General features: G+C 40.9%; 2 protein-coding genes across 4 annotated transcripts in view; one reads left to right on the top strand and one right to left on the bottom strand.

Moving 5' to 3' along the window:
• Positions 1-26985, bottom strand: part of LOC109719146 (protein GOS9-like) — a 38520-nt gene extending 11535 nt beyond the window's left edge. The window contains exons 1-3 of one of the 2 annotated variants that reach the window (XM_020245679.1): positions 26900-26985; positions 26464-26658; positions 25570-26005 (exon numbers count right to left, since the gene is read on the bottom strand). In XM_020245679.1, coding sequence (XP_020101268.1) covers positions 25766-26005; positions 26464-26658; positions 26900-26902 — 438 coding nt within the window. In that variant the 5' untranslated portion in view covers positions 26903-26985 and the 3' untranslated portion in view covers positions 25570-25765. Of the gene's footprint in view, positions 1-25569; positions 26006-26463; positions 26659-26899 lie in introns of those variants that run through there. The other variant, XM_020245680.1, reaches the window with a different exon arrangement.
• LOC109719145 lies at positions 71-5508 on the top strand. Of its 2 annotated transcripts, XM_020245677.1 has the most exons (11): positions 71-499; positions 608-696; positions 2990-3096; positions 3166-3217; positions 3323-3380; positions 3487-3549; positions 4238-4308; positions 4405-4428; positions 4499-4895; positions 4993-5047; positions 5296-5508. In XM_020245677.1, exons 1-6 carry the CDS (start codon positions 165-167, stop codon positions 3491-3493), a joined length of 648 nt encoding a protein of 215 aa, XP_020101266.1. In that variant the 5' UTR covers positions 71-164; the 3' UTR covers positions 3494-3549; positions 4238-4308; positions 4405-4428; positions 4499-4895; positions 4993-5047; positions 5296-5508. The 2 variants fall into 2 exon arrangements, with proteins under 2 accessions (XP_020101266.1, XP_020101267.1); XM_020245678.1 differs by lacking the exons at positions 2990-3096; positions 3166-3217; positions 3323-3380; ... (4 more) ...; positions 4993-5047; positions 5296-5508 and adding exons at positions 914-979; positions 1190-1327.

The following is a 27490-nucleotide window of genomic DNA, read 5'->3' as shown; positions in this document are numbered from 1 at the left end:
TTCTCTCTTTCGCCTCCTCCTCTCCGCCCACCCTCTCTCTCTCTCTCTCTCTCTCTCTCTCTCTCTCTCTCTCTCTCTCTCTGTCTTCGTACGCTCTCATCATCCTCTCTTTCCCTCTTCATCGTGCTAAAACCCTAATTTCCAATCGTTTTCGCTCTCTAGCCATGGTCGAGCGACGATGGAGGCCTCTAATCCTCGCCTCCACCCGCGCCATCCTCGACTCCGTCGTCAACTCCGCCAAATCCATCAGCGCCGCGGAGGACGACGGCGTTCTCCGCCCTCGTAGGTCTCGCTTCGCCAACGAAGATGGGGGCTCCGCCTCCGCCTCGCTCCGGCTCAAGGCCGGGATCTCGTGCGGCGCCTGCCCCCAGAGACGCGTGCGTACTACGCCAAGTACGCACGCGAGAACTTCGTCAACTACCGCGACGCCGATCCCTCCACCTCCCTCTCCGACCTCCTCCGCCGCGCCTACTCCTACTCCACCTGGGTTCTCAACAAGGTCCCCGTCCCCCCCCCACCAAAACTCTACCTACACGCGAACCCTAATCTCTTTCCCCCAACCTTTTTTTTTTTTGACTTCTTTTGTGCGTGCTTTTGTTTTTTATAGTACTCGCTCGACGAATAAGCTGTGGCGAAGCTCAAGGAGATATATGGGTGCTGAGCAGTGGCGTTGGGGGCGCGCCTCATACACGCACGGTACCTGTTTGATGAAATTCCTGTGTTAAGAGTTTTTTTTTCTTTGGTTTCTTTAACTTAAATAAATTAGTGTTTTTTTAAAAAAAAAGGAAGTGCGGAATTGATCTGAACAATGTGGGTTGTTTCGGGACCACTATGCATGTTTTTGAAGTTTTGATTTTGCTTGGCGTCGTTGATTTTTGAATCAGTTAGCAATTCTCGTACTTTACTGAAACAGGGATTCAAATCTCCGACCTCATAATTCTGATGCTCGAGATGCCATGGTTTGGCCTTAAAAATAATGGTACATAAATTGTGCATTTGGTCTTCAAACTATAAAGTCCGTGGCAAATTTTAATTTGTTTTAATCTTTAGCTTAAATTTTAAAATAATTACAATCAAATTCTGTAACATAATTTAGTTGACTAAATATTAATATATAATCAATGCAGAAATAATGTAATAGTTGACTAATAATATATAGTGACGTTACATTACCTTTACATTACCTAAGGGGGGAATTATGGCATGTCGTTCACGAAGGGGGCGGCGCAAATGAGGAGTTTAACGAGTTGTCGTCCTTCGTAGGAGTCTCCGCCGACGTTCTCAGGAGACACAGTGAAGCTTTTGGCATCTATTCTTGCACTCAAAGGTATTTTTAGCATGTAATGTGATTGTTAACTTCACCCAATAAATTATGGTGATTTCTTTGGATATGTACTGCTTTTTTTTTTGGTTTAAGTGTGATTAATCACCTCTTCTTATAGTTCTGCTTTTACCCCTTGAAAAAGTTGTCAGATAGCATTTCATTTTTTCTTTTCCTGTCTACTGGACATGGCAACTCTCATAAAGTGACTTTTTTTACTAATTTAGTTTTTCTGTCTACTGGCCATTTGCAATGTCATACATTGGTTCGATGATGTTCAATTTTCAACAAAAATGCAGCTTTGTGCTTTCTTTCTTGCTCATTAATTGAAGAAGATCTGCCATTCATTTGTCTATTGATTAAATTATTTTAAACCAAAGTGATGCTCATGCCTTCATGACGCCATTCATTCAATTTTTTAATCAAAGTGATCTGTTGCAAGTTAGGTCTTAGCTGTATAGACGTATGTTATTGTGTAGCAGGAAACATCAGGTACCAAATGTAAACTGCTGCGTGGCAGCAGGGAGACTTTGGTCTTTTGGCTGTTGATCTTATCTCCACAGGGGCCAGCTCGACTCCTGAAGTTACCTGAGAGTTACTGGAGCTCAGGGGAAGGGTTTGGCACCTCTCCCACTCTCTCTCTCTAGGGTTTTTCTCTCTCTAACTAGAATTAAGGGTTTTAGCCTATTTTTTCTTCTCCTTCTTTGATGCTAGCTGTCTTGGGAGACCTTGGAGCTATTGTAGAAGGGTGAAGAAGGTGTTTGGGAAGTGTTTCGCAGCTCTAACACAGCAGGTAGCTGAGTGGAGGTTTGCTAAGGTAATTAACCTAACTACCTAGTAGCTTGATGCTTTAATGGTAGAGTTGAGTGTGATTTCGGGTTCTTTGTACCCAGCTTATGTCAGGAGAGTTCTATCAGCTATAGAAGCAGGATTTTGATGTGGTCTTTCAACCATAATCTAGGGGAAGAGTGAAATTGGAACTTGGAAAAGGTAATTAGTGAATTGGTTGCCTTATGTTGATGTTACAATAAGCTTATTAATGAAGGAATGAAGCTGTTTTTGGTGTATGCTGCAGCAGCTTGGAGATTCACGTTGTGCTGAATATCTTGACTTTGTGAATGGTTTGAATGAATTTCAATCAGCAAGAAGCAGAGTTACAAGTAGGGAATCTAAATAAGTGAGATTTTAACCTCAATTATGTGATTACATAAGTGTAATAATGCAGTTTTGGGTGCTTGTTCACAGCAGGATGTACACACCTTATAACTGTGATTTGGGGCAACTTTTGAAGCTGGTTAAGGTGCTTTAACTCGTGGTGAAGGGGAATTTAAGTTAAATCCTAAATTGGGTATGATTCTACCTAGATTTAACGCTTATGTGAGATTCTTTTTGCAAGTTGACATCAAGCATCTAACTGCATTTCCTAGCATCCATGGTGTTTTGCAAGTTAACGTCACTATAAAGCTTATATCTTTAGTGCTATCTAGCATCCATAATTAATGATCCTAGTTCTTCAATTTGAATGTATAATTTAAATCAGTGTTTTGCCTCTGCTTCAAGAGAAAACAGGTCCTGACAATCCTAGTGGTGCATTTCCTTGTTTGTTGTAAATTTTTATGTGAAATGCAATTAGGTTTGCAGCTAAAAGATAGGTTTCTAATGATGCAGGGGATTCAGCTATCATGGGCATTGTAGATATTGATAATGACAAAGCCAATCCTCAAATGTGCAGCCTTTATGCATCGGAGATATATACAAATCTGTGTGCTACAGAGGTATACATGGTGTATTTCTCTAGACATCATAGTATCTGGGTACTAACTTCATTGTCATTAATTTTCTAGGACATTGGAGGAGGGTCTGCAGAAACTTTCAGCGATATCTTGGATATGCAAGGTAGCGTGGACTTCCCTGAAATCTCAAATGGCATTTGTTAAGTGATTTCTTTTTCATTCAGGCATTCTTTTAAAAATTTCAAAGGCCTTTGCTTTATTATTCTAGAACAAAGTAGAAGATCAACTGATGAAGATTCAGGAGCTTTGGAACAAGAAGTTACAGAGTATGTCCTTGATGAAAATTCAGTTCATTTAACTTGATGTGTATTAAATGTTTGGATTGGCTCAACTAAATAACTAAACTCCCTTTTTATGCGTCATTGGCTGCAGGAAGTAGTGCCATAAATATAATCACTACAACAAAACTGCTTTTTAGTGGCTGATTATGTGAAAGTAAGTTATCAAAATTTTTTTATTGATTTCCATAAGCTATTCTAAACATTTGTACTATAAAATAGTAAGCTGTTTTTGTACATTTCTGAGATAAGTGGCAGGCTATTGAGGAGAACATCTTGAAGATGAGATCTTCACGACTGCTTACTATTATCGTAGTAACTAAAAGTCTATAATTTGTCCTCCATTATCCAGTTACTGATGTTCGCATGCAGAATCATCTCACCTGAGATAAGTAATTTGTGCATTCTAGGTTCACTTGAAAAATATTATCTCTGTAGACTTCCTTTGCTGAAAAATCTTTATATATAATATGCTTATTCACCATACGATAACTTTTAAAAGGAATAAAAACTGATTGCTAAGCCAACTACTGGCACTTATTGATATCTGCTAAGCCAACTATCGGTTGTTAGAAAAACTATATGATTGGTAAGAGGTGGTTGGTATTAGGTCAGGATCAATGTGGCGCCATGTCTCTTAATAAGTTCTACCATGAGCCTAGGAAGTTATAAATATCTGCTATATTATGCATAAGGTGTAGTTGAAATAATATGTCTTCTTATACGCATGCACAGAAAGCTTTGTTATTTGCTGATTGAATGCTCTGGTCTTTTAAAAAAAGCATACGTCAAAAGCTAAGTATTGATAATTTGAAAAGACTGAGATTGTGTTTTGTTGCTGTCAGTTACTTAGGGTTCATCTTCCTGGAGATTTCAAGCTACCAAGTGGCAATATCTTAAGGATTGATGATGCTAGGTAACATCATGCTATTTGATCTCTAGAAACTTGCTGAACTGGTAAACTAGTTTCTTTGATAGTGGTCTTGCTTTCACACTCTTTTCTCAGTTACAGGTTATACTTGGCAAATAAAAACAGGTTATACTTGGCACATAAAGTATATAATCCAATTAATATTTAGACTAAAGATGGAGCGAAACCATCTCAGGCACACATATTCATAGAAACTCATAAGCCGCGTAAAGATGGAAGGCCAATTGACAATGAGTCACTTCGAAAAGTTGTAAGTTTTTTTTTTAATTAATTAAATTTCACCTAAAAAAAGTAACTCCTCTGTGTGAGAAGATCTACTTCTTGTCTCACCTGCTGGCTCTTGTTTGTGCCCTTTAAATTTGAGTTGAGAATGATATGGTTAATTTTGTATTATCTATTCCTAGGTTATCAGTAGGATTCTTATTTGTGAAAAATAGGCCCTCCCACTTTCTTTCTTCTCTTATATTCTTTATATTTCTATGCAATGCTATATGGCCATTGGCTTAATCAATTGGAGTCTCGGAGAAAAATAAAAACACCTTGCTAAATTTTGTCGAGCTTTTGCTATTGCGGTAAGCAGATTCAACTTCTAAGCTTGATAATCAAGTTCTACTTTTTGTCTCACCTGCTTAGTGAAAGATTATCAGTCACTTATTAACTCCATTGCAGGAGATCAACCATGCAAGAGCTGGCGGATTACGGGTAGAGCTTGTAAGTAATAGAGGTAAGTAAGGTTCATTAAATATATGATGCTCTAATTGATTTATCTTAAAACTAAATCCTTTAACTGATATTAGTAGCTTTATTTTGAACATCTTTATGTTCGTGAATAAATAACCAATGATCAGTGACAAGCGACTTTGTATTTTTATCGTTCTTGTCGTTTTATTCCAGATTGGATGCACTTATCAACCAACTGCTGATTATGTATATATTTGACCTCTTCTAAAAAACTCTCGATTTATCTTGTAGGTTTGAAGCTGGAGATCCGAATACTCCATCAAACATTGAAACTGTGATTTATCGTAAATCATAGATGTTTAACGTCATTAGAATTTATTATTTTTTGGCTGGAATTCAAACAAGCATTTTGTAGTTGAAACTCATGTATGAAATTTATTTTTAATATTGAAACTGTGATGTATTCAATCAAGTTTAAGAATTTAACATATTTTGAAAACTTTACATTTGATAGCATGTGGAAATGACAAAAACACTATTATTGTATTTTGTTTTTTGGTTGTATTGGGTGTATTAGGTGACAATGCAATGATACTTTGACATTTAAAGTTTGATTCGGTCTTTCTTATTTGCCTTATAAGATTATTTTTGTTCTTCTTTACATTTAAAGTTTGATTCAGTCTTATTTATGTGGATTAATTTTATGATTAAATACTTATAGAGATTCAATTAGATTTAATATATATTGGTTCTAAGGTGTTTGAGCCATAGTGTTTAGGTTTAATTTTGTTTTGAGAGGATTAAATTTAAATTAAAGGTTAAAATTTAATAACGAGAAATTTTTATAATTATAGGTTATTTTTATGCAATTTATATTAAATCAATAATATCTATTACTACCAATTATTTTTTTAAAAAAATTTTCGATCAGAAAAATAGTGGCGACAATAGTCGCCACCTTATAACTAGCCCGATTAGCTAATTATCTAATTTTTAGTGGCGACAAATTGTCGCCACCAAATATTTCGCGGCGACATCATGTCGCCATTAATTCTCTAATTTTTCGCGGCGACAGTTTGTCGCCGCTAATTATCTAACTTTTAGCGGCGACACATTGTCGCCACCAAATAGTTTTACCGACGGGGTTTTAGGCGGCGGGATGCGGCGACGAATTGTCGCCGCCAAAACACTTTTCGTGGCGACAATTTTGGCTATGGTGGCGACATTTGTCGCCACTAAATCTCGTACCTGTTGTAGTGTCTCCTCCACCGTCTCCGACAACGACGCCTCTCTCGCCCTTCTCCGCCCTTCTTGTCCTCCCCCTCTCCCTCCTCCTCTGCCGCCTGCGACGATGACGCATCTTCGCCGACGTCGACACCGTGGAGGTCGCTGCGGCACTGCAGCCTCGGAGCAGGGGTTCTTAGCGGCGTTGTCGCCGGCGTTGGCAGAGACAGGTGACAAAAATAAATATAGAAGAAGCAAGAAAAAAAAATAAATATAAGAAATTATTGAAAAAAAAAAGATGAAGATGAAATTGCACCGTTAAAATAAAATTGCACTGTTTTGAAAGAACGTTGCACTATTAAGATGTAAACTGTAGCTTTAAGATAAAAATTACACTCTTTAAACGAAAATTATACTCTTTGGGAGATATTTACACTGTTTCTACTCTTATTGCACTCTTTTAGATGTAAACTGCATCCATTAAGATGAAAGTTACACTGTTTAAACGAAAGTTGCACTCTTTGAGAGATATTTATACTGTTTCTTTTCTTTTTGTACTCTTTGATATGTAAACTGCATCCCTTTAAGAGATATTTATACTGTTTCTCCTCTTGTTGCACTGTTTCCCCTCTTGTTGCACTATTTCTTCTCTTGTTACACTGTTTCTCCTCTTAAAGGGTGCAGTTTAACAGGAAAAATAGTGTAATGAGAGAAGAAATAGTGCAACAAAAGAAAAAAAAAGTGCAACAAGAGGAGAAACAGTATAAATATCTCTTAAAGAGGTGCAGTTTACATCTCAAAGAGTGCAACAAGAGGATAAACCGTGTAAATATCTCCCAAAGAGTGTAACTTTCGTTTAAAGAGTGTAACTTTCATCTTAATATATGCAGTTTACATCTAAAAGAGTGCAATAAGAGGAGAAACAGTATAAATATATCACGCCCTAATCCCCGCCAATTTGGTCGGGTTCGGGTCACGTCAACAGACGCCTAACGGACAGCGTCTCCCCTGTCCGCCCAAGGCTCCAACAACAAGTATAATTAAGCAATCAACAAAAAGATATGCAATTATACAAGGCTTGCACGAGAGTAAGCAACAACGGAAGCGAAAGCTCTAAGCTAAACATACAATCATACATGATATTTGATTTCATTTTAAACAAATACAAGTAAACTATAACTATTACATTCTTTTTCCATTCAACCATAAATCTTTACATTTTAATCCTTCTCCAAAATACATGAATTGTTTTCAACTTTTTACATCTATAAATCAACAAAAAAAAAGTTGATACACGAACCAAAAGGGAAAGACTAAAAAGCAAGTACTCCGGTGGCCACTAGCTATGGCGCAATACCCTTGCCTCGGTCCTCCGCCACCCCGCTCGTGCTCGGACCTGTGGGGTTAGTGGTGTGAGAACTATAACGAAGTTCCCAGTGGGTTCGGCAACCGACCTCGCCGACTTACCCACTAGGTCTATTCAGGCATAAGTATTTCAAAGAAATGAAAAAGTAACCAATGCTAGTGCTAATACTATGCCTGCAAGAAAACTGGTTAATAACAGATAATCATATATATGATGATATGCATGCATGCTTGTTTCATAACTTTACCTTTGTTTTTACTCAATCTTGCCGGTTAGCCTTGTTAACCCCAAAACTCACCAGCATAATTCCCGTCTACCGAGGGAGGCTTTAGGCTCAACCACCCGAGGGTTCGTCAACGGGGTACTTTCCCCGTGGTGTCTACACTCCGGAGTACACCGCTTGAGGAGGAGCTACCTCCCTCAAGCCTAGCAATGTGAGTATCGATCCAATCCCCAACTTGAGGATACATAGCCACTAGTCACCATGCTATTGCCATAATAGGTTTCTACCTATTTATTCATGCCACTCTCTCGGTTATTCTTGCCACAATATCACTACGGTTAAATTATATTTAACAATTCATCTCTCAATGTCAATTATGTCTCTATTGTCAATGTCACCTTTATTTATTATTATCCAAGTCCAAGTCTCACATTCACACAAGTTTAGGGTCTCAACATACATGTCTGCTACGGCTCAAATCATTTTTCATGTTCAACTATATTAGAAGCATTTTCAATGAAATTAAACCATCGTTTACATGTGAACTACCCTAATATGCATGAATGTCTCTATATACAAGTATGCTCAACAAAGGTGAAAATAGACATAAAGGGGAATCCGATGATTCCGGCGTGCACCCCCCACCTTGAGTGGTAGTAGATGAAGAATACGATGACTCCCGAACTTTACAAACGCCGAATCCGCGTCCTATAACCAATATAGTGCCAAATTAGGCCCTATATACACAAAGTATACTTAGACATTTTCGTAACGTCGAACGGAGTTGTCCAATGCGTCGGGAATACCTCCAATTAGGTTTCCAAGAGGTCAATTTGTCTCGAAAAAATTCTAGGACAAAAGCCCCAATTTTGAGCCCTAACAATGCCATTTTCAAATTTCTCCTAGATTGATCTCATCCCTAAGCAAATTATAGCCTAGATTCAAATAGGAAGCTCTCTAATATCATTTCCAAGCTATTAGAACCATTCTTAGGGCATCTACTTTAGGTTCTAACAATCCACCATGAGAGCACCATGAGAAACCTAGGTTTTCATGTGTTCTTTGACCATTAGAGGGTTTCTAACCTTGCAAAGAGATCAAAACCTAAAAATCTAAGGTCTAAACCCAAACCCTAGACTCATTTTGCATAAGGACTCATCTTTGCCCAAGCTCCTCCAAAGCCTTCTTGTTGGAGAGCTTCTAGAACCACCAAAGCTACCAAAATCCCTTTAAATCTCCTTCTTCTCCTTCTCCACCTTGCCCTAGATCAAGCTTTCTAGAGAGAGAGAGGGATATGAGAGAGGGAGAGAGTTTGGGAGTGTTGGCTGTGAAGAAGAGGAGGGTGTAGGCTTATAACATATTATAACAATTGCAACTAGGCCCTCCCAGTTCCCATTCAGTGCACTACCTTTACTGGGCAATTTTTGTGCTGAGGGACCGGTCATCCCGATGAGGGACCGGTCCCCGAGAGCCTTCAGCCTGGTTACGCGTACAGGAACCGGTCCCTCTGGTCGGGGGATCGGTTGCATTGGCTGTCAGCCGCAACCCTCAGCTACGAGGACCGGTCCTTTCTCGAGAGACCGGTCCCCGAGAGCAATCCAGCACAGAATGGGCCCTTGCCCATTTTTCACGCGTACGGGGACCGGTCCTTCAACTCAGGGACCGATCCCCGAGAGCACAAAGGCTGCAGTCTTGCAGACTTGCTCCAGCTTGCTCTCGAAGACCTCCAGTAATGCATTTTGCTCTTTCTGACGCCTTCGGCCTTTCCGAAGTGTACCAACCTCGTACTTTGGTCATTTTGACTAAAGTTCGACATTCGCTTACCGAAATTTCGGTATGTTACAAAATACCTCTCAAAGAGTGCAATTTTTGTTTAAAGAGTATAATTTTCATCTTAAAACTGTAGTTTATATCTTAAGTAGTACAACTTATGTCCATAATAGTGCAACGTTTTTTTAAAACAGTATAATTCTTTTTTCACGGTGCAATTTTATTTTCATCTTTCTTTTTCTATAATTTTTTATCTTTATTTTTTTTTCTTACTTTTTCTATAATTTTTTTTAGCCACCCCTCTCTGCCAACGGCCACGGCGTTGGCGGCAACGCCGCTAAGGACCCCTTACTCCGAGGCTGCAACGCCGCAACGACCTCCACGGTGTCGGCGTCAACGAAGATGCGTCATAGTCGGAGGCGGCAGAGGAGAAGGGAGAGGGAGAGGACAAAAAGGGTGGAGAAGGGCGAGAGAGGCGTCGTTGTCGGAGACGGTGGAGGAGAGTCAGAGAGGAAAAAAAAAAAAAAAAAGAGTCGCGGCGCGGCCTCGGTGGGGTCGGAGGCCAAGAAGGTTGGGGGTGCGCGGGCGAGGGCGAGAGCATGAGGGTGAGAGGCGAGGCGGGCCGTTTCTGCCTCCGCCTCTGCCTCTATTGTTTTTTTTGCCAAGAGAAAAAAAAATGAATGAGAGAAAAGAAGAGGAGAGAGAAAAAGTAATAAGGGTATTTTGGTCAGTTTGTTGAAAATTCTGACCGAATCTGCAAAAACGAAAAATGTGGTCCACTTTTGCAAAAACCCAAAATTAGTAGATTTTTTATGCAAATTGGACAAATTTTATATTNTCTAAATTTAATAATTTTTAAATATTAATGTTTTATATTTTAAATTTCGTAATTATATATATTTTTAAATTTAAATTTATATTTTTAAAATTTAAATTTTAAATTTTTAAAATTTTAAATTATTTTTTAAATTAAAATATCAAATTTTAAATTTTGTACAATTTTGAAAATTAAAAATTTTTACTTGTGATTTAAATTTTAATTTAGATGTTAAATTATTTTAAAATAAAATTTAATAAAAATATTAATTTATGCAAAATTAAAAAAAAATTTGCCAAACAGCTTTTCAAAATCATTTCAAAAAAATTACTTTTATCTAAATTAAGTCAAACGCTCTACAACTTTTAACCAAAATCACTTTTCCAAATCAAAATTACTTTTTCAGAAATTACTTTTTCAGAAGCTAAGCTAAACTGGCCCTAAAATTTCTTGTCCGAATGGCCTCTTCCATCTGCCCCACGAGTGTTCTTATCTCTAACGTGTAAAACGTGTGTAATTAATTAACTCTTTTTGGGAAGCAAACTATGATTTAGGTGACGCTTTAGTTATTAAATTTTAATTTATTATAGTTTTTAGTTAGTTATTAAGTGCTTCATGACTGGTTTTATCGATCTTTACCGTGTGAAACGTGAATAAATTACTATTTTGGGCCGCGAACTATGAGGTGCCGCAGCACATTTTGATCGTTAAAAAATTTTAATTTACTAAAAATTTTAGTTTAAACTTTTTGAATTATTGCAATCAACTCACACAACTTAATTTTGTTAAGTAAATATTGATAAATAATTAATGTATGAGTATTATAAAAATATTGTGGTTGATGATGCGGAAATAATTAAGATAATGTATAATTTCTGTATCAATAATTTGTCAGTATTTACCTAGTTAAATTAAGAGTTCGGACTTAATTGTAATAATTTACAATTTCGAGCAAAAAATTATAATATATTAAAAATTCGAAAATCAGAGTATCAGGCTTCTCATAGTTTGATGACTAAAAGTATTTATCTTTTTTTTTTTTTTTTTTTGTGTAAAATGTTCACTTGCTCTATGCTTTTGCCCTCGGGCTCCAACAAACTTTTGGACCCTGGGGATCCAATGCCACCTTTTGATGCTTCACCAGTGCTTGACTTATTAATTGGAGATTGGCCTCATTAACGTGGCAGTGCCATGCACTATGTATGTTATGCACAGCTTATATGTTATGCACAGCTTCCATGCAACATAGAGTTTGATTAGAACTCTAATCCAATTAGATTCCTAATTAAACTATATTTGTAGCTAATTAATATATCTAAATCTCACCACTCATCCTATTCTAATTTAATTAAATAAAATTTGATTGCGATTAAGATAACAGACGAGTACAGATCTACATCAAAATTTTATGACACGCCCACAAATAGAAACGAAAACGGGGAACGTGACATAGATAAACCACAAACAGAAAAATAAATAACACATAGATTTACAAAGAAAACCCTTCGCAGGGAAAAAAACAAAGGGCGAGGGAGGAGAGAACTTCATTATGCAGAAAAGGAATACAAAGTTTGTCAATTCAAATACGCTGTATCCCGACTAGGGCAAAAACAAAGAAGAAAATTACAGGCTCTCTGCTATCCACTACAGACATCCATTTTTTTTCTTCACAAAATTTTTGTGGTATTCCTAGTGTTCAGCAGTTGAGGCTTGTCGACAGCTCTGGAGAGTGTCGGGACAAGTCCGAGTCACGTTCGCGCGAAATAGACGCAAAACGGACTCAGCTGGGACGCGAGAGCAGGACTTGGCATTGGAATCTGTGAATTTGCAGATTTTCTGCTTGTTGTACCGGTACAACATCAAGGTTGTACCGGTACATTTTCTGTACCGGTACAGCATCGGAGGTGTACCGGTACACTTCGCCAGATTGGCGAGCAGCTGCTCTCCGGTTGCCATCTGTACCGGTACATGTGCCCGTGTACCGGTACACGGGGGTAGGTGAGGGGCAGATTTGTCTTTTCATGCCTCATTCGTGTCGCCCACTCCCCCCTTACTACTTAGAGCATAGAGGAGAGTAGAGAGGGAGAGTTTTACAGTTTTTCTTCTCCTCTCTCTCTCTAGACTTGATTCGTTCGTGGAGGAGCTCAGGTGGAGTTGATTCGTCGCCGACGTCGCGCCGCAGAGCCGTTCGAGCACACGAGCGTTGTGGTGGCTGCGTTGGGAGGCCGAGCGAGCGTGTGATTCCACCGTTTCAACGTCGCGCCGGTGCCGATTAAGCGTTTCGAGGTGGGTTTATCATCGGATTCTTACTCCTAGAGACTCGTTGGTCGACATGTATATTTTGGGTTTACACGTACTTGTATTATAGCTCTAGTTCATGGTTGCTTCATGTTTTGCTAACTAGAATGAATTTAGAGCATGGTTTTAATTATGGATAAACTATACATGTTGAACTTGGATTTGACTTAGGAGAAAATTCGCGAATAACCTGTCATATGCTTACACTACCAGATTTAGCTCTAGGAGCCGTTACTATTTTGCATCGCCGCAGTAACAGCGTGGTGAATACCCCAGGTAGTGTAGATTGCTGTTATGCTCGTGCTGGGATGTCGAGCCTATTTTTGGTAGAGTTAAGACTGTTCCGGACTGCTGGGTGCCGTCGGGATTGACGGTGGACCCGGGTTGCCGTTTTGGCATCAGATTGTGCTGAGGGCACGTGACTTGTTGGTTGGTAGACCAGTTTGACCATGTATACTTGACTATAGCCGGCGAGAGCCTGATTGAGCTCGACGGAGATACGCTTGCATACTCGGTTGGGTAGCTCCCACGAGTGTCACTCCGGAGTCGAGCTTTGTGCTTTTGCGTTAGTGTCGTTGTGTCCTGGTTGGACTTGCTCTCCACTAACTATCCAGCGTAGTGGTTGTTAGTGTAGCTTCGACGGGCGGGATGGGTGTATCACAGTCCCTAGTGAAATTGGGTCAGGATTTACTTTCACTACAGTTGGTTAGTGTAGAGCATGATAGTATAGTGGCATGTAGCTGTAGATTGCTTTCCAGCTTTCCCTACTGTCACGCCCCGGATATCTCGTTCCCCGGGCACGCCGACAAATCCGCCGTATACAAAGGGATTTCCCCTGTATACGAAGCGTCAAAGTACCAGTAGAAATACGATACTACAAACAGTAGCATAGAGCTGCTCAAAAAAACTAAATAACTGAGTTTCATATACATAGCTAGAATCCAAAATACAAGGCTACTCGCACTGGCGAGTTAAACAACTATGTACATAAACTCCAAAACAACAACTACCTGCAGTAGGGGAAAGCCTCTAGCAATGACTGTCGGGTAGGGCTCTAGCTCGCAACGCCCTTGCCTCGATCCTGGTCGGCGGAAGATGCAGCAGCCGACACCTGTGGCTCTGCAAAACACAAGTAACAACTGGGCGTGAGAACTACTGTAAAAACAAGTAGTCCTCAGTGGGTACCGCCCAAAACTGACATCGGTCACGCCACTAGTCTACCAGAAGGGAGCAAAAGGATAGAAGGAAAAGCAGTGAGGTACGATCTACCGGCTATCAACCACTACACTATCACTATCAGGCTCTACGCTAACCAACTGTAGAAATGTCATAATCTGACCCAATCCAATCGGGATCTGTAAGCCATACCGTCCCGCGGGACCTGTGAATACAGCCCGTCCGCCCGCTTGGCGACTTCGCTCTCATCCACACTAATCTGGTCCGTGGAGAGCAAGTCCAACTGGCATGAGCGACACAACGCAAAAGCACAAGCCTGACTCCGGAGTGGCACTCGTGGGGCTACCCAACCCGAGTATGCAGCGTACTCTGTCGAGCCTCAATCGAGGCTCCAAACTAGCCAATGTCAGAAGTGACATAATCGGTATGCTAACAACCAACATTGGTAACGTGCCCTCGGGCTCAATCTAACCCCAAAAAGGCATACGGTCCGCCGTCAAACTTTGACTGCACAACATGATCGCCAACTGAACAACCCTGTAAAAATCCTACGAGAAACGACGGTGTAAATAATTCTAAACTACCTGGAGTACTCGTCTCGAAGAAACTGCAGACAGTACAATTTCTAACGCTCCTAGAGCTAACTCAGGTAGTTAAAACTGGTGACAGTCCAAATCGGCGGCTTTTCCTACCTAAGTCAAATCCAAGTCACGAAACAGTATCATTTCATCACTCACGTAGAGCATGCTCCCAATTCAGCGTTTTTAATGATACTAATCCATCGAATTTAAGCTACTCATTTATGTTCACCGACAAAGCATACAAGTCGACTTTAATATGTACTTAGAGGCAAAAACCGATGAACCCACCTTCAAGCAACTCTCTGGCAGCGAAGAAAGTGGCCCGGATCCAAATGATCCCTTTGCTGGTCCATCGAAGTCCCCGGTTCGTCCTGCTGCGAAGAAGTAAACCAATTTACACTCAAAATCACAAAATCTGCCAGAAAATAGCGCGAAAGAAAGCGATAAATCCGACCAAGCAACCTTATCCAAATTCAGCAACAACAAGGGTTCTTGAAGCTTCTCTCCAAGTCACCGAATCCAATGGTCCAAGGTTTCGCTGAATTCCGACGCCTCCTAGCAGGAGACGGGCCAGAATACGAACGTCGACGCTGGAACCTGCGAACAGCATTCTGAAATCTGACCGGCACAGTAGCAACTAAGTAAACTAGGTTCGACAGGGAACCTGCCCTCCAAAAATTCACGATCTTGGGCTCAAGAATTTGTCTCGAAGTCGCGAATCTAGCACGACCAAATTTCGTCGCGTTTAGACATTCCTCACAGAGAACTTAGATACAAACACGGCGGGTCATTGCTGGGAATCAGCTCATCAGCACTTCAGAGTCTGCTCGGCAAAAGCAACTCAAGTAAAAAGGGGATTTGCATAGGAGCAACCTTCTCCAAAATCGGGCAAGTAAGGACCTATGGATTCGTCTCGAAGTCTCGGTTCAACGAATCAAGTCGCGTCACGTTCCGATGCTCCTGCGCGGAAAACGAGTCAAACACGACGTCGACACGCGAAATTCTGCGGAAAAAGCACAATGCGTGGGATTCAATGGAGCTTGAAGTTAGAGAAGAATCATGGAGGAAGAGAAGCTACCCACCTCCTAACAGCGACTCCAATTCGGGCCGGCGTCGAGAACGACGGAAACACTTCCTCACCCGGCCTCCTTCGTGAAACTACGGCGATCGCTCGTATGCTCGGACGGTCTCCGCGGCGTGACCGTCGACGACGGAAAGCTCCACACTGAGCTCCTCCTTGCCCTCCACCGGCTTAGAGTAGACGAGAGAGACAATGAGTTAATTAAGGAGTGGTGGCATCCTCGGTTAAATCAGCATGCATGGGGAGAGGGAGGCACGTGGCATACTAAATATATTATATATATATAATATATTATATATAATATATATATATTTATATATATATATATATATATATATATATATATATATATATATATTAGGATACTACACCTACTATCTTTACTTCCTTCTGTAGACTTAGTGGGTGAACCGATGATGTTGAGGGCGGCACCCACTGAGGACTACTTATTTTTACAGTAGTTCTCACGCCCAGTTGTTCCTTTTCGTTTTGCAGAGCCGTCGTCGTTGGCTGCTGCTGATCCTGATCGTGGCAAGGGCGTCGTGGGTTAGAGCCCTACGAGACGAGCCAGAGCTAGTGGAGTACCAGCTACAGGTAGCTGTAGTTTTTGGGTTCATTACATATTGATGTTATACCTCGCTGGAACAAGTGTTTTTGTACCAGGATACTGTGTATATACTGATCCATTTTGTTTATACACTCATGTTCGTTTTCCTAGCAGCTCTATACTACTGGTTGTAGTGTGGTATTATTACAGGTACCGTTACAGCTTCGCTTCGTATACGGAAAAAAATTCTATGTATACGGCTGGTCTGTTGGCATGCCCTGGGAAACGAGTAATCCGGGGCATGACAATTTTTTGCCAAATTAGTTCCACCGCGAAATTATCGACGAGTCAGAGTCTCAAAACTAAAGTCAATTATCAATTTCGAGGCACATCTGACACAAAATTTGACAATATGCTATTTTCATATATTGCAGCGAAAGTGTTTGGTCACTATTTCAAAAAATTACAAAGCAATCAATATATTTCATCATTCGTGTGTACGATAAGAGTTGAGCAATTTACGAGCTGCCTGAGTGGCCCTTTAATAGAGCTAAATCAAAATCTGCAGGAAATGATAATAAATCTCATCGTAACCTAATCAAAGGGATTGATTGATCAAAGGAGTTGATTATGGAGTTTCAGTCATATTATTCTAGCATCAATTCTCATATAGGCTGCTATAGTATATTCCAAAATTAAAGGAAATCTATTTATATGATTCTAGCATCAATCATTGTATAAGCTGCTATAATTGTACATTTCTTTTTGCCGAAACTTTGTATCTATATACTTATGTGTATATATACACGTAAGAATCAAAAGTAGGAATGATACGAGAATTTTCTCACTAATTCACTTCCATTATTTTGCTTCCTTATGGTAGCATAGCAAAGCCTCTACATCTAAGACCGAAATATTTTCTCAAGCAGGGCGAAGATGTGGCACCCCAATAATCCAACATCGGGTAGTTATGGCTAGATGTGGAAGTATATAAGCTTAATTGGGCTAGACATAATAACTGGGCTTAAGTATTTTCAGCTGATGGTTTGGGCCCAACGAGTTATTATTGCTAGCGGATCTAGTCGTTAATTTGGTATCAGAGCCAGTTCACAAGCCGGAAGTGTGTGGAAGTATATAAACTTGATTGGGCTAGACATAATAACAAGGCTTAAGCATTTTGGGCTAGTGGTTTGGGTCCAACGAATTATTATTGTTAGCGGATTGGGTCGTTATAGAAGAACAAGTCCGAGTTGATGATTCAAAGCTTTCATCAGATGACAAGTCTGGTATTCGTTAAACTCTCCTCCAATTTTTTACTGTGGACATCACATATTTATCCCCGATTTGTGGTGTACATCTTCTTCATCACATAGAAGAAAATGCACCTACAAAAATAATTTTAAATGCAGATAAGAAGGAAGAAAGTCCAGAATATACAATCTGGATTAATAATGATGGACTCCTTACCAAATGGCTTTTAGGAACTATGGCAGGAAGTTCTTGGCTTGGTTATTGGATGCAACATTGAAAGACAAATATAGAAATGTCTAGAAGAACATTTCTTTGCTTCTACCAAAAAGAAAGAAATGTAGTTTATGGACTAGGTAGCAGTTCTGAAAGGAAACCAACATTTAGATGAAGCTATTAGAAAATTCAAACACTCATGTGATTGTCTTGCAGCAATACAACAACTCTTAGATGATGTTGATGGAATATTTCAATTACCGAGAGTCGTTGGATCTCGTTGTAGAGCTTATAACATAGTTGTTCTATCAAAGCCACTGAATATATTATGGGATTGCAAGGATTTGAACAGCACCTAGCTCTAGAAGATAAGGAGAAAACAAAAGCATCAAATTATGCTCAAGCCTTCATTGCCCAAAGAGAAAGAGAAGGTCATAGTAGGAACATTGACGAACGCAATTTTAATTTAAGAGAAAGAGGGGCAATTGTGGAAATTGGGTTTTTCGAAAAAAGTTCTAGTATATTATGTGAGATCGCAAAGTGAGATGCTTTTGCGCATTCTGCGCATTTTGTCAGGGTCAAAAAATAAAATGGCAAGCTGCAGAGAGCTTAGAGCAATTTTACAGAACACTATTACATCGGACTTTAGGGTTCCACAAACCCTAGAACCAAATCCTTTTGCTTTCTCAAGCCCTCGTTGTAACAGCACCCTCCCCACCCTTGTCGCCTTTGATCCCTGCCTTTTGACGATGAGCTTAGCCGCCGAAGTCCCCACCGAGATCCCTCAATCATCTCTCCAACTTGATTTCTCTCTCTCTCTCTCTCTCTCTCTCTCTCTCTCTCTCTTTCTCTCTCATTTTTCCCCTTAGCAAGTTGCCCAGAATCCTTTTCCCCTAGTCCCATCGCCCTATTTCACCGTCGCCTGCACCTCGGAGTCCAACGACCCTCCAACGATCCCAGCACCAACCGATCGCTCTCAAGCAGTTCCCTACGGAACCCTAGATTTTGAAGATTGGCCACAGCTTCTTGTTCGGCCACCGCATATCTTTCTTCCATCCCTGCAAGCTCAAGTGGACCCTAGGAGACTCATTGGTGCCGCCCCGACCTCCCCCAGCCATCCTCGTTGCTGGCATCCTAGTTCCAACACGAGCCCATCTTGGTTTGGACGCAACTCCCCTGCTGTCGCTGCCTCACGCCGTCGACCAGCACATCCACGGGTCCTCCCTCATCAGCCGTGTGCTCCTCCAACCGACACGTGCGCCCTTCTATCCAGACTCATAGAATTAAGTTTCTATACTAATAATAGTATTTCACTTTTTTATTATACATTTTTTAACCCTTGGATAAAAAATTGTAGAGTTAGGATGACAGTATACCTCTAAGGTTTTGTGGTAGTTGGTTATATAGTATTGATCCAATGGTAAAAATAGTCAAAAAAGTAGATCTAACGGATGAAAGCTATATAGTAAATTAGCCCAAATACTATTGATAGTATAGTAGCCGAACTATATATATATATATATATAGAGAGAGAGAGAGAGAGAGTGAGGCTACTATGCTATTGGAAGCACGGAGCCTTCCGTGCTTCCAGCTCGTTTTCGATGTTGCGACTTTTGAATCGTTGATCGGCTCCGTTAAACTTGATCTAGAGTATTTGGAGTACCTAGAAAATAAATTTTATTATTTTTCGATATCATTTGCCTAGTGATCGAATGGGCTCAAAATCAGCAAATTTCAATGGCCGTAGTGAGCCGTTTGCAAGTTTAACGGTGTAGAAATATCCAAATCACGTGAAATTTTGATAGAAAATTCTTTATACTATATAAAACAAGATCAATATCTTTGATTTAAAATTTTCATGTTCATATTATTACTTTTGTAAGATTTTTTTTTCAGCGTTGATTTTGAGCTCCTTCGTTCACTAGGAAATGAATATCGTAAATATTAAATTTATTTCTAGATACTCAAATACTCTAGATCAAGTTTAACGGAGCGATCAACGATTCGAAGTCGCAACATTGAAACAAGCTGGAAGCACGGAGGTCCATGCTTCGATAGCATAGTAGCCTCCTCTATATATATATATATTATATATATATATATATATATATATTAATTATATATATATATAATATATTTATAATTATTATATATGTAAAACTAGACTGGAATATTTCTAATAGCACAAAATCATTTGTGCTGTTAGGTTTTTGGTCCTTGGATGAAGAGATGTGCGGTTAAAATGATAGCGATCTTTTAGAGTTGAGTGGGTGATTGGTTGAATAGTATGATCTAACGGATGGAATTAGTCAAAGGGTAAATCTAATAGTGAGAAACTTATAAGTACCAAGTGCTTGGTGCTACTACCAAATTGTTTCGACGATGCAACGTCCGAATCGACGAGCGGATCCGTAAGACAAAATCTATATTATTGAAAATTTTTAGAAACTAAATTTTATTTTTTTTTCGACATTATTTGACTAATAATCAAAAGATCTCAAAATTGTCAACTTTAATGGCCGATGTGATGCGTTTGTAAATTTAACAGTGTAAAATAATCCAACTCCGATGAAATTTTTATAAAAAATTCTCTTCACTATTGAGAATAAGAATTGTACCTCTGATCTTAAATTCAAGTCTTTTATCATTATTTTTTATGATATTTTTATTTCCAGTCGTTATTTTTAGACTACTCGTTTGATAGGTAAATAAAATCGAAAAATTATGAAATTTAGTTTTCAAATACTTTCAATAGTGTAGATCAAGTCTAAAAGAGCCGATCATCAATTCGGAAGCCGCGTCATCGAAAATAATTTAGTAGCACGGAGGCCTCCGTACTACTCACANTTTCAAGTTAAATTTGAAAATTTTGAATGATAATCAGGGATAAATAAGCATTAGCCCAAACAAAGAAAAGAAGCATAATTTAGATATTGTTTGAATGCACAAATATTAGGGATGATATATATATATATATATATATATATATATATATATATATATATATATATATATATTTCAAAATGATTAAGATCAGATTGAGAAACGCGTAGATATTACGTGTGAAAAAGGTTAACTGGATATTATGTAGATAGTGGACGTGTATGATAGGTGAATTAATGAAATATTTGAGAAATTCATGGATATTACGTTGAAGAAGGATTGGCAAGTTGTAAGGACTGAGATTTTGGCAGTATAGTTAAACTCTCTGTTGACAATATTTTTGTGTGTAATTTAATTAAACAAGCACTCATCAAGTTTCAGGAGAAAACGAGTTAGAATTAAGAAGTTACGTGATCAATACTAATCACTTAAAGTGAATAGTAACTCCGGTTTTCCAGGGAGGCTGGTGAGTAGAGTTGGCTTCTGGCGCATATCGGACTCCGTTCGTAGCGATCCAATAGCTCGTTTTGATTGGTGCAGCTATTCTGGAACTAATGACACTGATGGATTTTAGGTTTGATGCACGATTTTCGAGAAAAAGGGAGTTTATTGGATTTACACTTATATTTAGGTGTTGTTTTGGAAAGTTGGAGAGAGGATTGGTTTTGTCGCAAATCCGTGACCAAATAAGGTGAAACAAAGTTGTGAGTCTGTTGTCTCTATCGTACTGATCACACTTCGCAAATCTGACGGACGGATCTCCTGATATCGCACGTTGATCAAAGAGGGGTAAATTTTGGCAAAACGGTAATTTTGCGAAAAGCGCGACATTTTATGTACCGTTTTACGTGAAATCGAACGTGAGGGTATGTAATCGCGTTTTCCTCGCACAGTGAGGGACTCAGATTAAAATACTGAGTTTCGGAGGACTTTCTTGCAAATTGCACATTGTATATATTGTAGGCTTTAGGGTTTCATGGATGAAACCCTAACCCTACTAGCCACCCATCTCTGATAACCCCCTAGCCGTCACCAGCACCCCCTGCCCTAGCCCCGCGCGCGCCCCGACCACTTGAGCACGCCGCCGGCTGCCGGATCTAGCTGCTCCTCCACCTCCTCCATCACCTCTACCACCTTGCCACCATCTTCTCTATCCGAGAGCACCTAAGATGATCTACACCCTCGAGCTCCCTCCCCTGGTAGTGGCCCAACCTTCGGCAACTCCCCCGCCGGTCCCCGCCGCCGTCGCCGTCAGGGCACTACGCGGGCAAGCTTTGTCAGCTCAGGCAGAACCCAAGCCAGCTCCTAGCCTGCGTGCTGCCGCTGCATGGAACCGGCCACGCCGCCCTCCCCCGACCTCCGGCGACTCCCCGCGCGCCGTCGTCGTCGTCCCCGTGGGCCGCCGCCGCCGCCCTAGCTACCTGCGGCCACTCTGAGCCAATTCGGGCAGAGACCAAGCCTGTCTTTCTCCCGCGCCTACGCCGCCTAGGGTCAGCCGCGCCGCCCTCCCCCGGCCTCCGGTGACCCGTCGCCATCGTCTTGGAGCTTCCCCGGTCGCCGTCGCGGCCGCCGCTACCCTGTGAGCCCGAGCCGAGCCCGTGCGGGCTCGGGATGCTCCAGCGCTGCCGCCACCGCCTCCCGCCGTCGGCTGGCGTGAGCGCCGGCTTCTTCTGGCCAGCCGCACTCACCCACTGCAGTCGCCCCGCTGCCAGTGCCCCCCTGTTAGCGGGACTGGGCCCATGCTCTCCACGGGTTAGTGTGGCTAAGGCATCAGTGCCCGTCATCGCCGCCGCCTTCCGTCGCCGACCGACGCGTGCCCCGGCCTCCCTCCATCACCCGCACCTGCCTGCCGCCGGCGTGCCCGCCTCCCGTCGTGCCCGTCTCCCGGAGGCCGCCGGCCGTGCCCGAGCTCCCCATGGTCCGGTAAGCTATATTGTAGCTGTTTCGTGCACTATCTCGGGTTCGGGTCACTGTTACGATGACCCGAGGCCAGCCCGAGGCTTCCAAAGGTGAGCACGATGATCCTTGATCTGTCACGATCATTGTGGCCACCTTCGTTGGGGTTAGAGAGCCCCTGGTTTGTGAGATAAACATGTTTTATATGCTGAGAGCGCAGTTCGCAGATCTTCGCGTCGCTCCCGCGCTCTCTACAGTGGTCGGCCATGCTCCGAATCGTGAGCACGGCCTCCCGCACATCGAGACCTATCAGGAGGTGCCTCGGCCAGGCTTGAGGGTCCTCGGTTTGTGCTGTCGAGCCATAAAACCCCGAAAATCACATAAAATAATGTGATTTTATGTAGTCGCGGAGGCTACTATGCAATTGTGCGTTATGTGGTCACTGTTGGTAGCGTGTGCTGGCAGTGGGTGACCTCTGGACTGATTGTCCAAGGCCCAGGCCTTTTCGAAGATCGAAAATTGATTTCCTGTGCGTTCGTCGGCAAAATCCACCGACGGAACGTGTTTTCGGTTCGGAATTATTTCGATGGTGCCTAACGATAATTGGTATTGTCGCTGAGCCTTGTTGGCTGGTCACTCATGTCATTTCGAGGATTCAGAAACGACGGGTGAGCGCTGGTGGGTTCCGGTGTCGAATTAGACACTTCCGGAAATCCGGATCGGAACGATTATCCGACGATAATCGTTTCAATGTGAGGTGGTGTGTTCCGGGACAGTTAGTGGGTCCCAACGAAGTCCTGGTGAGAGTTGCGGGACTTCCGGCGAGTTACGGCAATCGGTTTTGGGAAACCGATTCCCGTGGGTTTATTATTGGTAGGGTTTGTGGTTTTGTGGTTCGTATGTGTGGGTTAGATACTAACCCGGTGGACCCTCCGTAGGTCCGGTTGATGATCTTCCACAGTCGGGAGACAGGCACACTATTCTTATAGGTGGGCACTTCGACATGAAGTCAGTACAGTGGTGCATGCTCGGTGACATCTTCTTACCCTTGTTTCCCTGTTATCACTTTGCATATATTATGTTGAGCCTAGCACCTTTGTTATCTTTGTTACGCTCTACTTGGTTGTTTGTATGTTTAGTATCATGAGTAGAAGTAGAGCTGGTTTATGATTGCTTGTGAGATCCGTGACCTAGTTGGTCGATTCTGGTATCTAGTACTGTGACCTATTCGGTCGGTTCTGTGACTCATGTTGCTTGATGATCTATGAGATCGGTATACTCTGAGGGGTAGGATTGTCGGCTAGTTGCCGATGGATAATTATAGATTACATTGATTCGTGACTTGACATTCTTGTGACCTAGTCGGTCGGTTTCTTGATCTCGTATTGTGACCTATTTGTCGATTTGTGTGCATATATGTTAGTTGACATTGAGCAGTCGATACTTGCATACCTTTGGAAGGATGTTGAGTAGTTCCATCCTAGTTGACCTGAGTGGTCGGTACTTGTATTTCTTATGGTTCAATGACCTATTGGTCGGTATGCCCCGAGGGGCAGTGATTGTTGGCTAGTTGTCGACGGTTGGCTTTTGAGCATATCAGCATTCGATCGCCACATACTCGTTCGCATTTCACGAACACCAGCGGTCTAATCCACCGCGTCTAGGTGTTCTTTTTCGGATGAGTGGTTGGATGTGCTAGCCCGTAAGCCCAGCGGTCAAAACTGGGTTATATGCAACCCATGAGCCCAGCGGTCAGAACTGGGTTATATACAGGTAGAGTGACAGTGGCATAGGCTTGAGGTCTACGGACCGTCATGCCAAGTTTCTGATTGGGTATTTTTAGGACTGATCGTCCGGTTGATGCATACTTATACTTTGTTCTGTTTTACAGTAGCGGCTAGTCATATTCATATATATTGTTGTTTACCCATGCATCATTGCTACTGTAGTTATGATATCCATGTATGCATTCGGTTCCATTTTACAGTAGCGGTAGTTACATGTTTTATTACTGTTCTATTTCTTTCGGACATTATAGCTACTATAGTTGTGTTATCTATCTATGACTTTGTTGATCTCTTTCTGCCGTGGAGTACTCCTCGTCTTCGTCGGCTTGCGCTACCCACTGGGAGGAGAGACATGTTTACATGTTCTCACCCCCGCTCCCCCCCAAACCATTTTTTCAGGTATTGCAGGCGGTGAGGATTGAGATGAGACGTGAGACACGTTCGTAGCGGTCGATGGAGTTTCCGGCCCGGTGACATTCAGTCTAGTTTCTATCCTTTCTTACTCAAAATAAATAACTTAAACATATTGGTTCAGTTGGTTTTTGTGCACTGGAATAAATATGATTTTGGTAAATGAATTAAAGAAGTTATTATTTTCTTTTAGATGAAAACGGTTTTCTATCCCTCGTGGTAGCGTATTTTAAAGAAAAAGGGTTTCGAAACGGTTTGAAAATGTTTTATTAGTTTTCATGACTCTTAGTGCCTCAAAATGAGTTTCCGAGTGAAAAATATTTTAAACTGATAGATGTGGATCTATGAATATTTGTAATGAAATGAATGTAAATGTGAATGATGAATGAATGTGTATGCTCATACGGTTGTGGTTGTATACTATAATTGTGCGACGCTGTGCAAATATAGGGAAGACTATGTCCGTGTGAATAGTGGACTCTCTATATTTGTGACGGATTTGGCATACACTGGGGTCGAGGTTAAAAAAAAAAAAAGTTTGGGCACTTCCACATTGGTTCTTAAATCAAAAATGAACTCCGGGGCGTGACACAAGTACGGATATTATGCGTGAGAAGGAAAATATTTGAAAAACGCGTAGATAGAAGATATGATATAAATGCGAGGGTATTATTGTCAAAAAAAGTGACAGATACTTTTATTTTCAATCGTTAGATAAAATCTAATGGCAAAAAATTAATATCTTTATTTGAGAATAAATTATTACTTAGTAAATTATTTGAAATGAGTGGTTGAGAATTACTGGACATAAAAATATTAGTAAAAAGGATAGAGGCATTTTTGGAAAGCGGAAAAAAATTCAAAACTCACCGATACTGTGCTTTCGAAACAAATCCTTGTGTGCTCTAAAATTATAAATATTTGCACTTAAATGAATAACAAGAATGTGTGATTGAATGCAATTTGTAAAGCAAGTGGATTATACATCCATCTTTCTTGGGTTCCTTCAAGGAAAAATGCATCAATATGAATGAATAGTTATGGCACAGTAAGAGTAAAGACATTCCAATTAATAGGCTCATCATTCTCTCATAAACAGAGTAGCTCATCAACTTTTATTTTTTGAAATATTATACAGAATAATAATACGTGAGGCCATACTATTGGCAACTTTATTGCACATAAATATTTAAACCCCTAGGTCCTCGACGAAGATGATGAGCATGAGAGTGGAACATCAATTGGGCGTAAGATACATCCCGATCGCGTCAACATATTGGCCAAAACGTCCATAGAAGGCAACAATCCGACCACTGGCAACAGGAATGAAGAAGGGAGTTCCGACGTCCTCAATTCCAAATGGCCCGTAAGGACGAACGTTGGTGATAAAAGTGAGCGACCTCACCACATTGAAGCCTTCGAATTCACCGAAGTTGCCATCTATTATAATCAGAAACTCGCCAGGTTGAAATTCGATCTACAAAAAGAATAAAGTAAGTTGATTCACAAAGATTAACATTTGTTGCTGAAAGTTTTACAACAAAAGTTTCGAAAATCGAGCCAGATTAGGTTGTGCCGAACTCAAGCCCCATCTAAAGCCTAAGGTCGAACTCTGTTAAGAACCTACGCTTGGGCTTAGAAGTTGCTCACTTGGCCCAAGCCCTAACTGGAGTACAATCCTATACTTATCCTACAAAAGGCCAAGAATGCCGCGTTATTTGTTGCTGAAAATTTTATCCTGGTATGTTCCTGCCCAGTCTGGCTTTTTGGTTGAAATCAAAATGAGCAAAATTTCAGGAGACAAATGATTCAAAAATTTAGTAAATTGCTCAATAAAATCATGCCTTGAAGCTGAAGTTTGGCATTATGTTTAGCTACTTAATACATCATCGGCGATTTTATGGGAAAATGTTAATAAAAAAATGAAAATGATACCGTGGTGGATGTTCCCCCAGAACCTCCCCAGGGGCCAACTGAAAATGTCTTCCCGTCTTGGACATACTCATATGCGAGTGAATCGATCACATGGCCGCTACGAATTACAATCTTTGTCAAGCGTATAGGATGACCATCGATATCGCAAAGAGTTCCTCCATTTCCACCCCACAATCCAAGCTTGATACGTCCGGCCTAAACATAAACACAAAGAAAGAAGTATTTAAATAGTATTGTGCAAAAAAAAAAATAATAATAATTATAGCTCCTTCAACTAGCACTTTCGCCTGTCAAATATGATCAACCACTACTGTGACAAATATGTGCGCTCTAACCTTTCAAACATGACAAACACTTAAATTTAGAGTGATGATAACATCAGGATAAATAATTAATTATCGTATAGTCTCGAGCACCTATAGTAGCAGGATCTCACCATTTGTAAGTTGAGTTGTGAAACTTGAACTTAGAATGAAAGGAGGCTCAGTGATGGAAAAGAGATAAGCGCGTTTAGGTGCTATATATAGAGGCCGAAGATGAAAGTGACTATGTGATAAGTATGATTTATACAAAATTAAATCAAGCAAGTTCACCAACCGATCCAATCAAACGTACGGGGATCATGGTCCAATCAGTTTAACCAGCCGGTTCAGCTCGCTTAATCCTCCTAACCCTTTTGAGTCTAGTCACCGCCAATATTATAACTAGGCTAAAAGGTTTATAGCCTTTTTATCACTATTCTAAATTTGACAGTTGTCATATTTTTTCCTCTTTAAACCCTGGCTTTTTTATGTAGAGATGCTCATAAGCGTCAGGCGATATGAGATTTATCTTTTTAGCCTTAGCCAATCTTTTGGAGAGCCAAGCTTCTCCCAATACTGTCGTCAGTCAGAAAGCTGTGCTCCTGCCAGCTGTGTAACCCCGGCTCAGTTAAGACTTATCTCATACTTCTGACTAGTGATCGACTCCAAATCAACTGTAATGTGCCACTTTTTGGAAACTTCATCCATCCTAAAACTACTCTCTA

Source organism: Ananas comosus, linkage group 13 (assembly GCF_001540865.1).
Source record: "Ananas comosus cultivar F153 linkage group 13, ASM154086v1, whole genome shotgun sequence".
NCBI classification, from domain to species: domain Eukaryota; kingdom Viridiplantae; phylum Streptophyta; class Magnoliopsida; order Poales; family Bromeliaceae; genus Ananas; species Ananas comosus.
The sequence above is the reverse complement of the archived record's forward strand: the minus strand, read 5'-3'. Positions and strand labels throughout refer to the sequence as shown.

Coding starts and splice junctions, on each gene's coding strand:
- LOC109719145 (XM_020245677.1), top strand. CDS start 165: ATGGTCGAGCGACGATGGAGGCCTCTAATCCTCGCCTCCACCCGCGCC. Junction 697..2,989: donor GCGCGCCTCATACACGCACG/GTACCTGTTTGA, acceptor CTAATGATGCAG/GGGATTCAGCTATCATGGGC. Junction 3,218..3,322: donor CGATATCTTGGATATGCAAG/GTAGCGTGGACT, acceptor TTATTATTCTAG/AACAAAGTAGAAGATCAACT.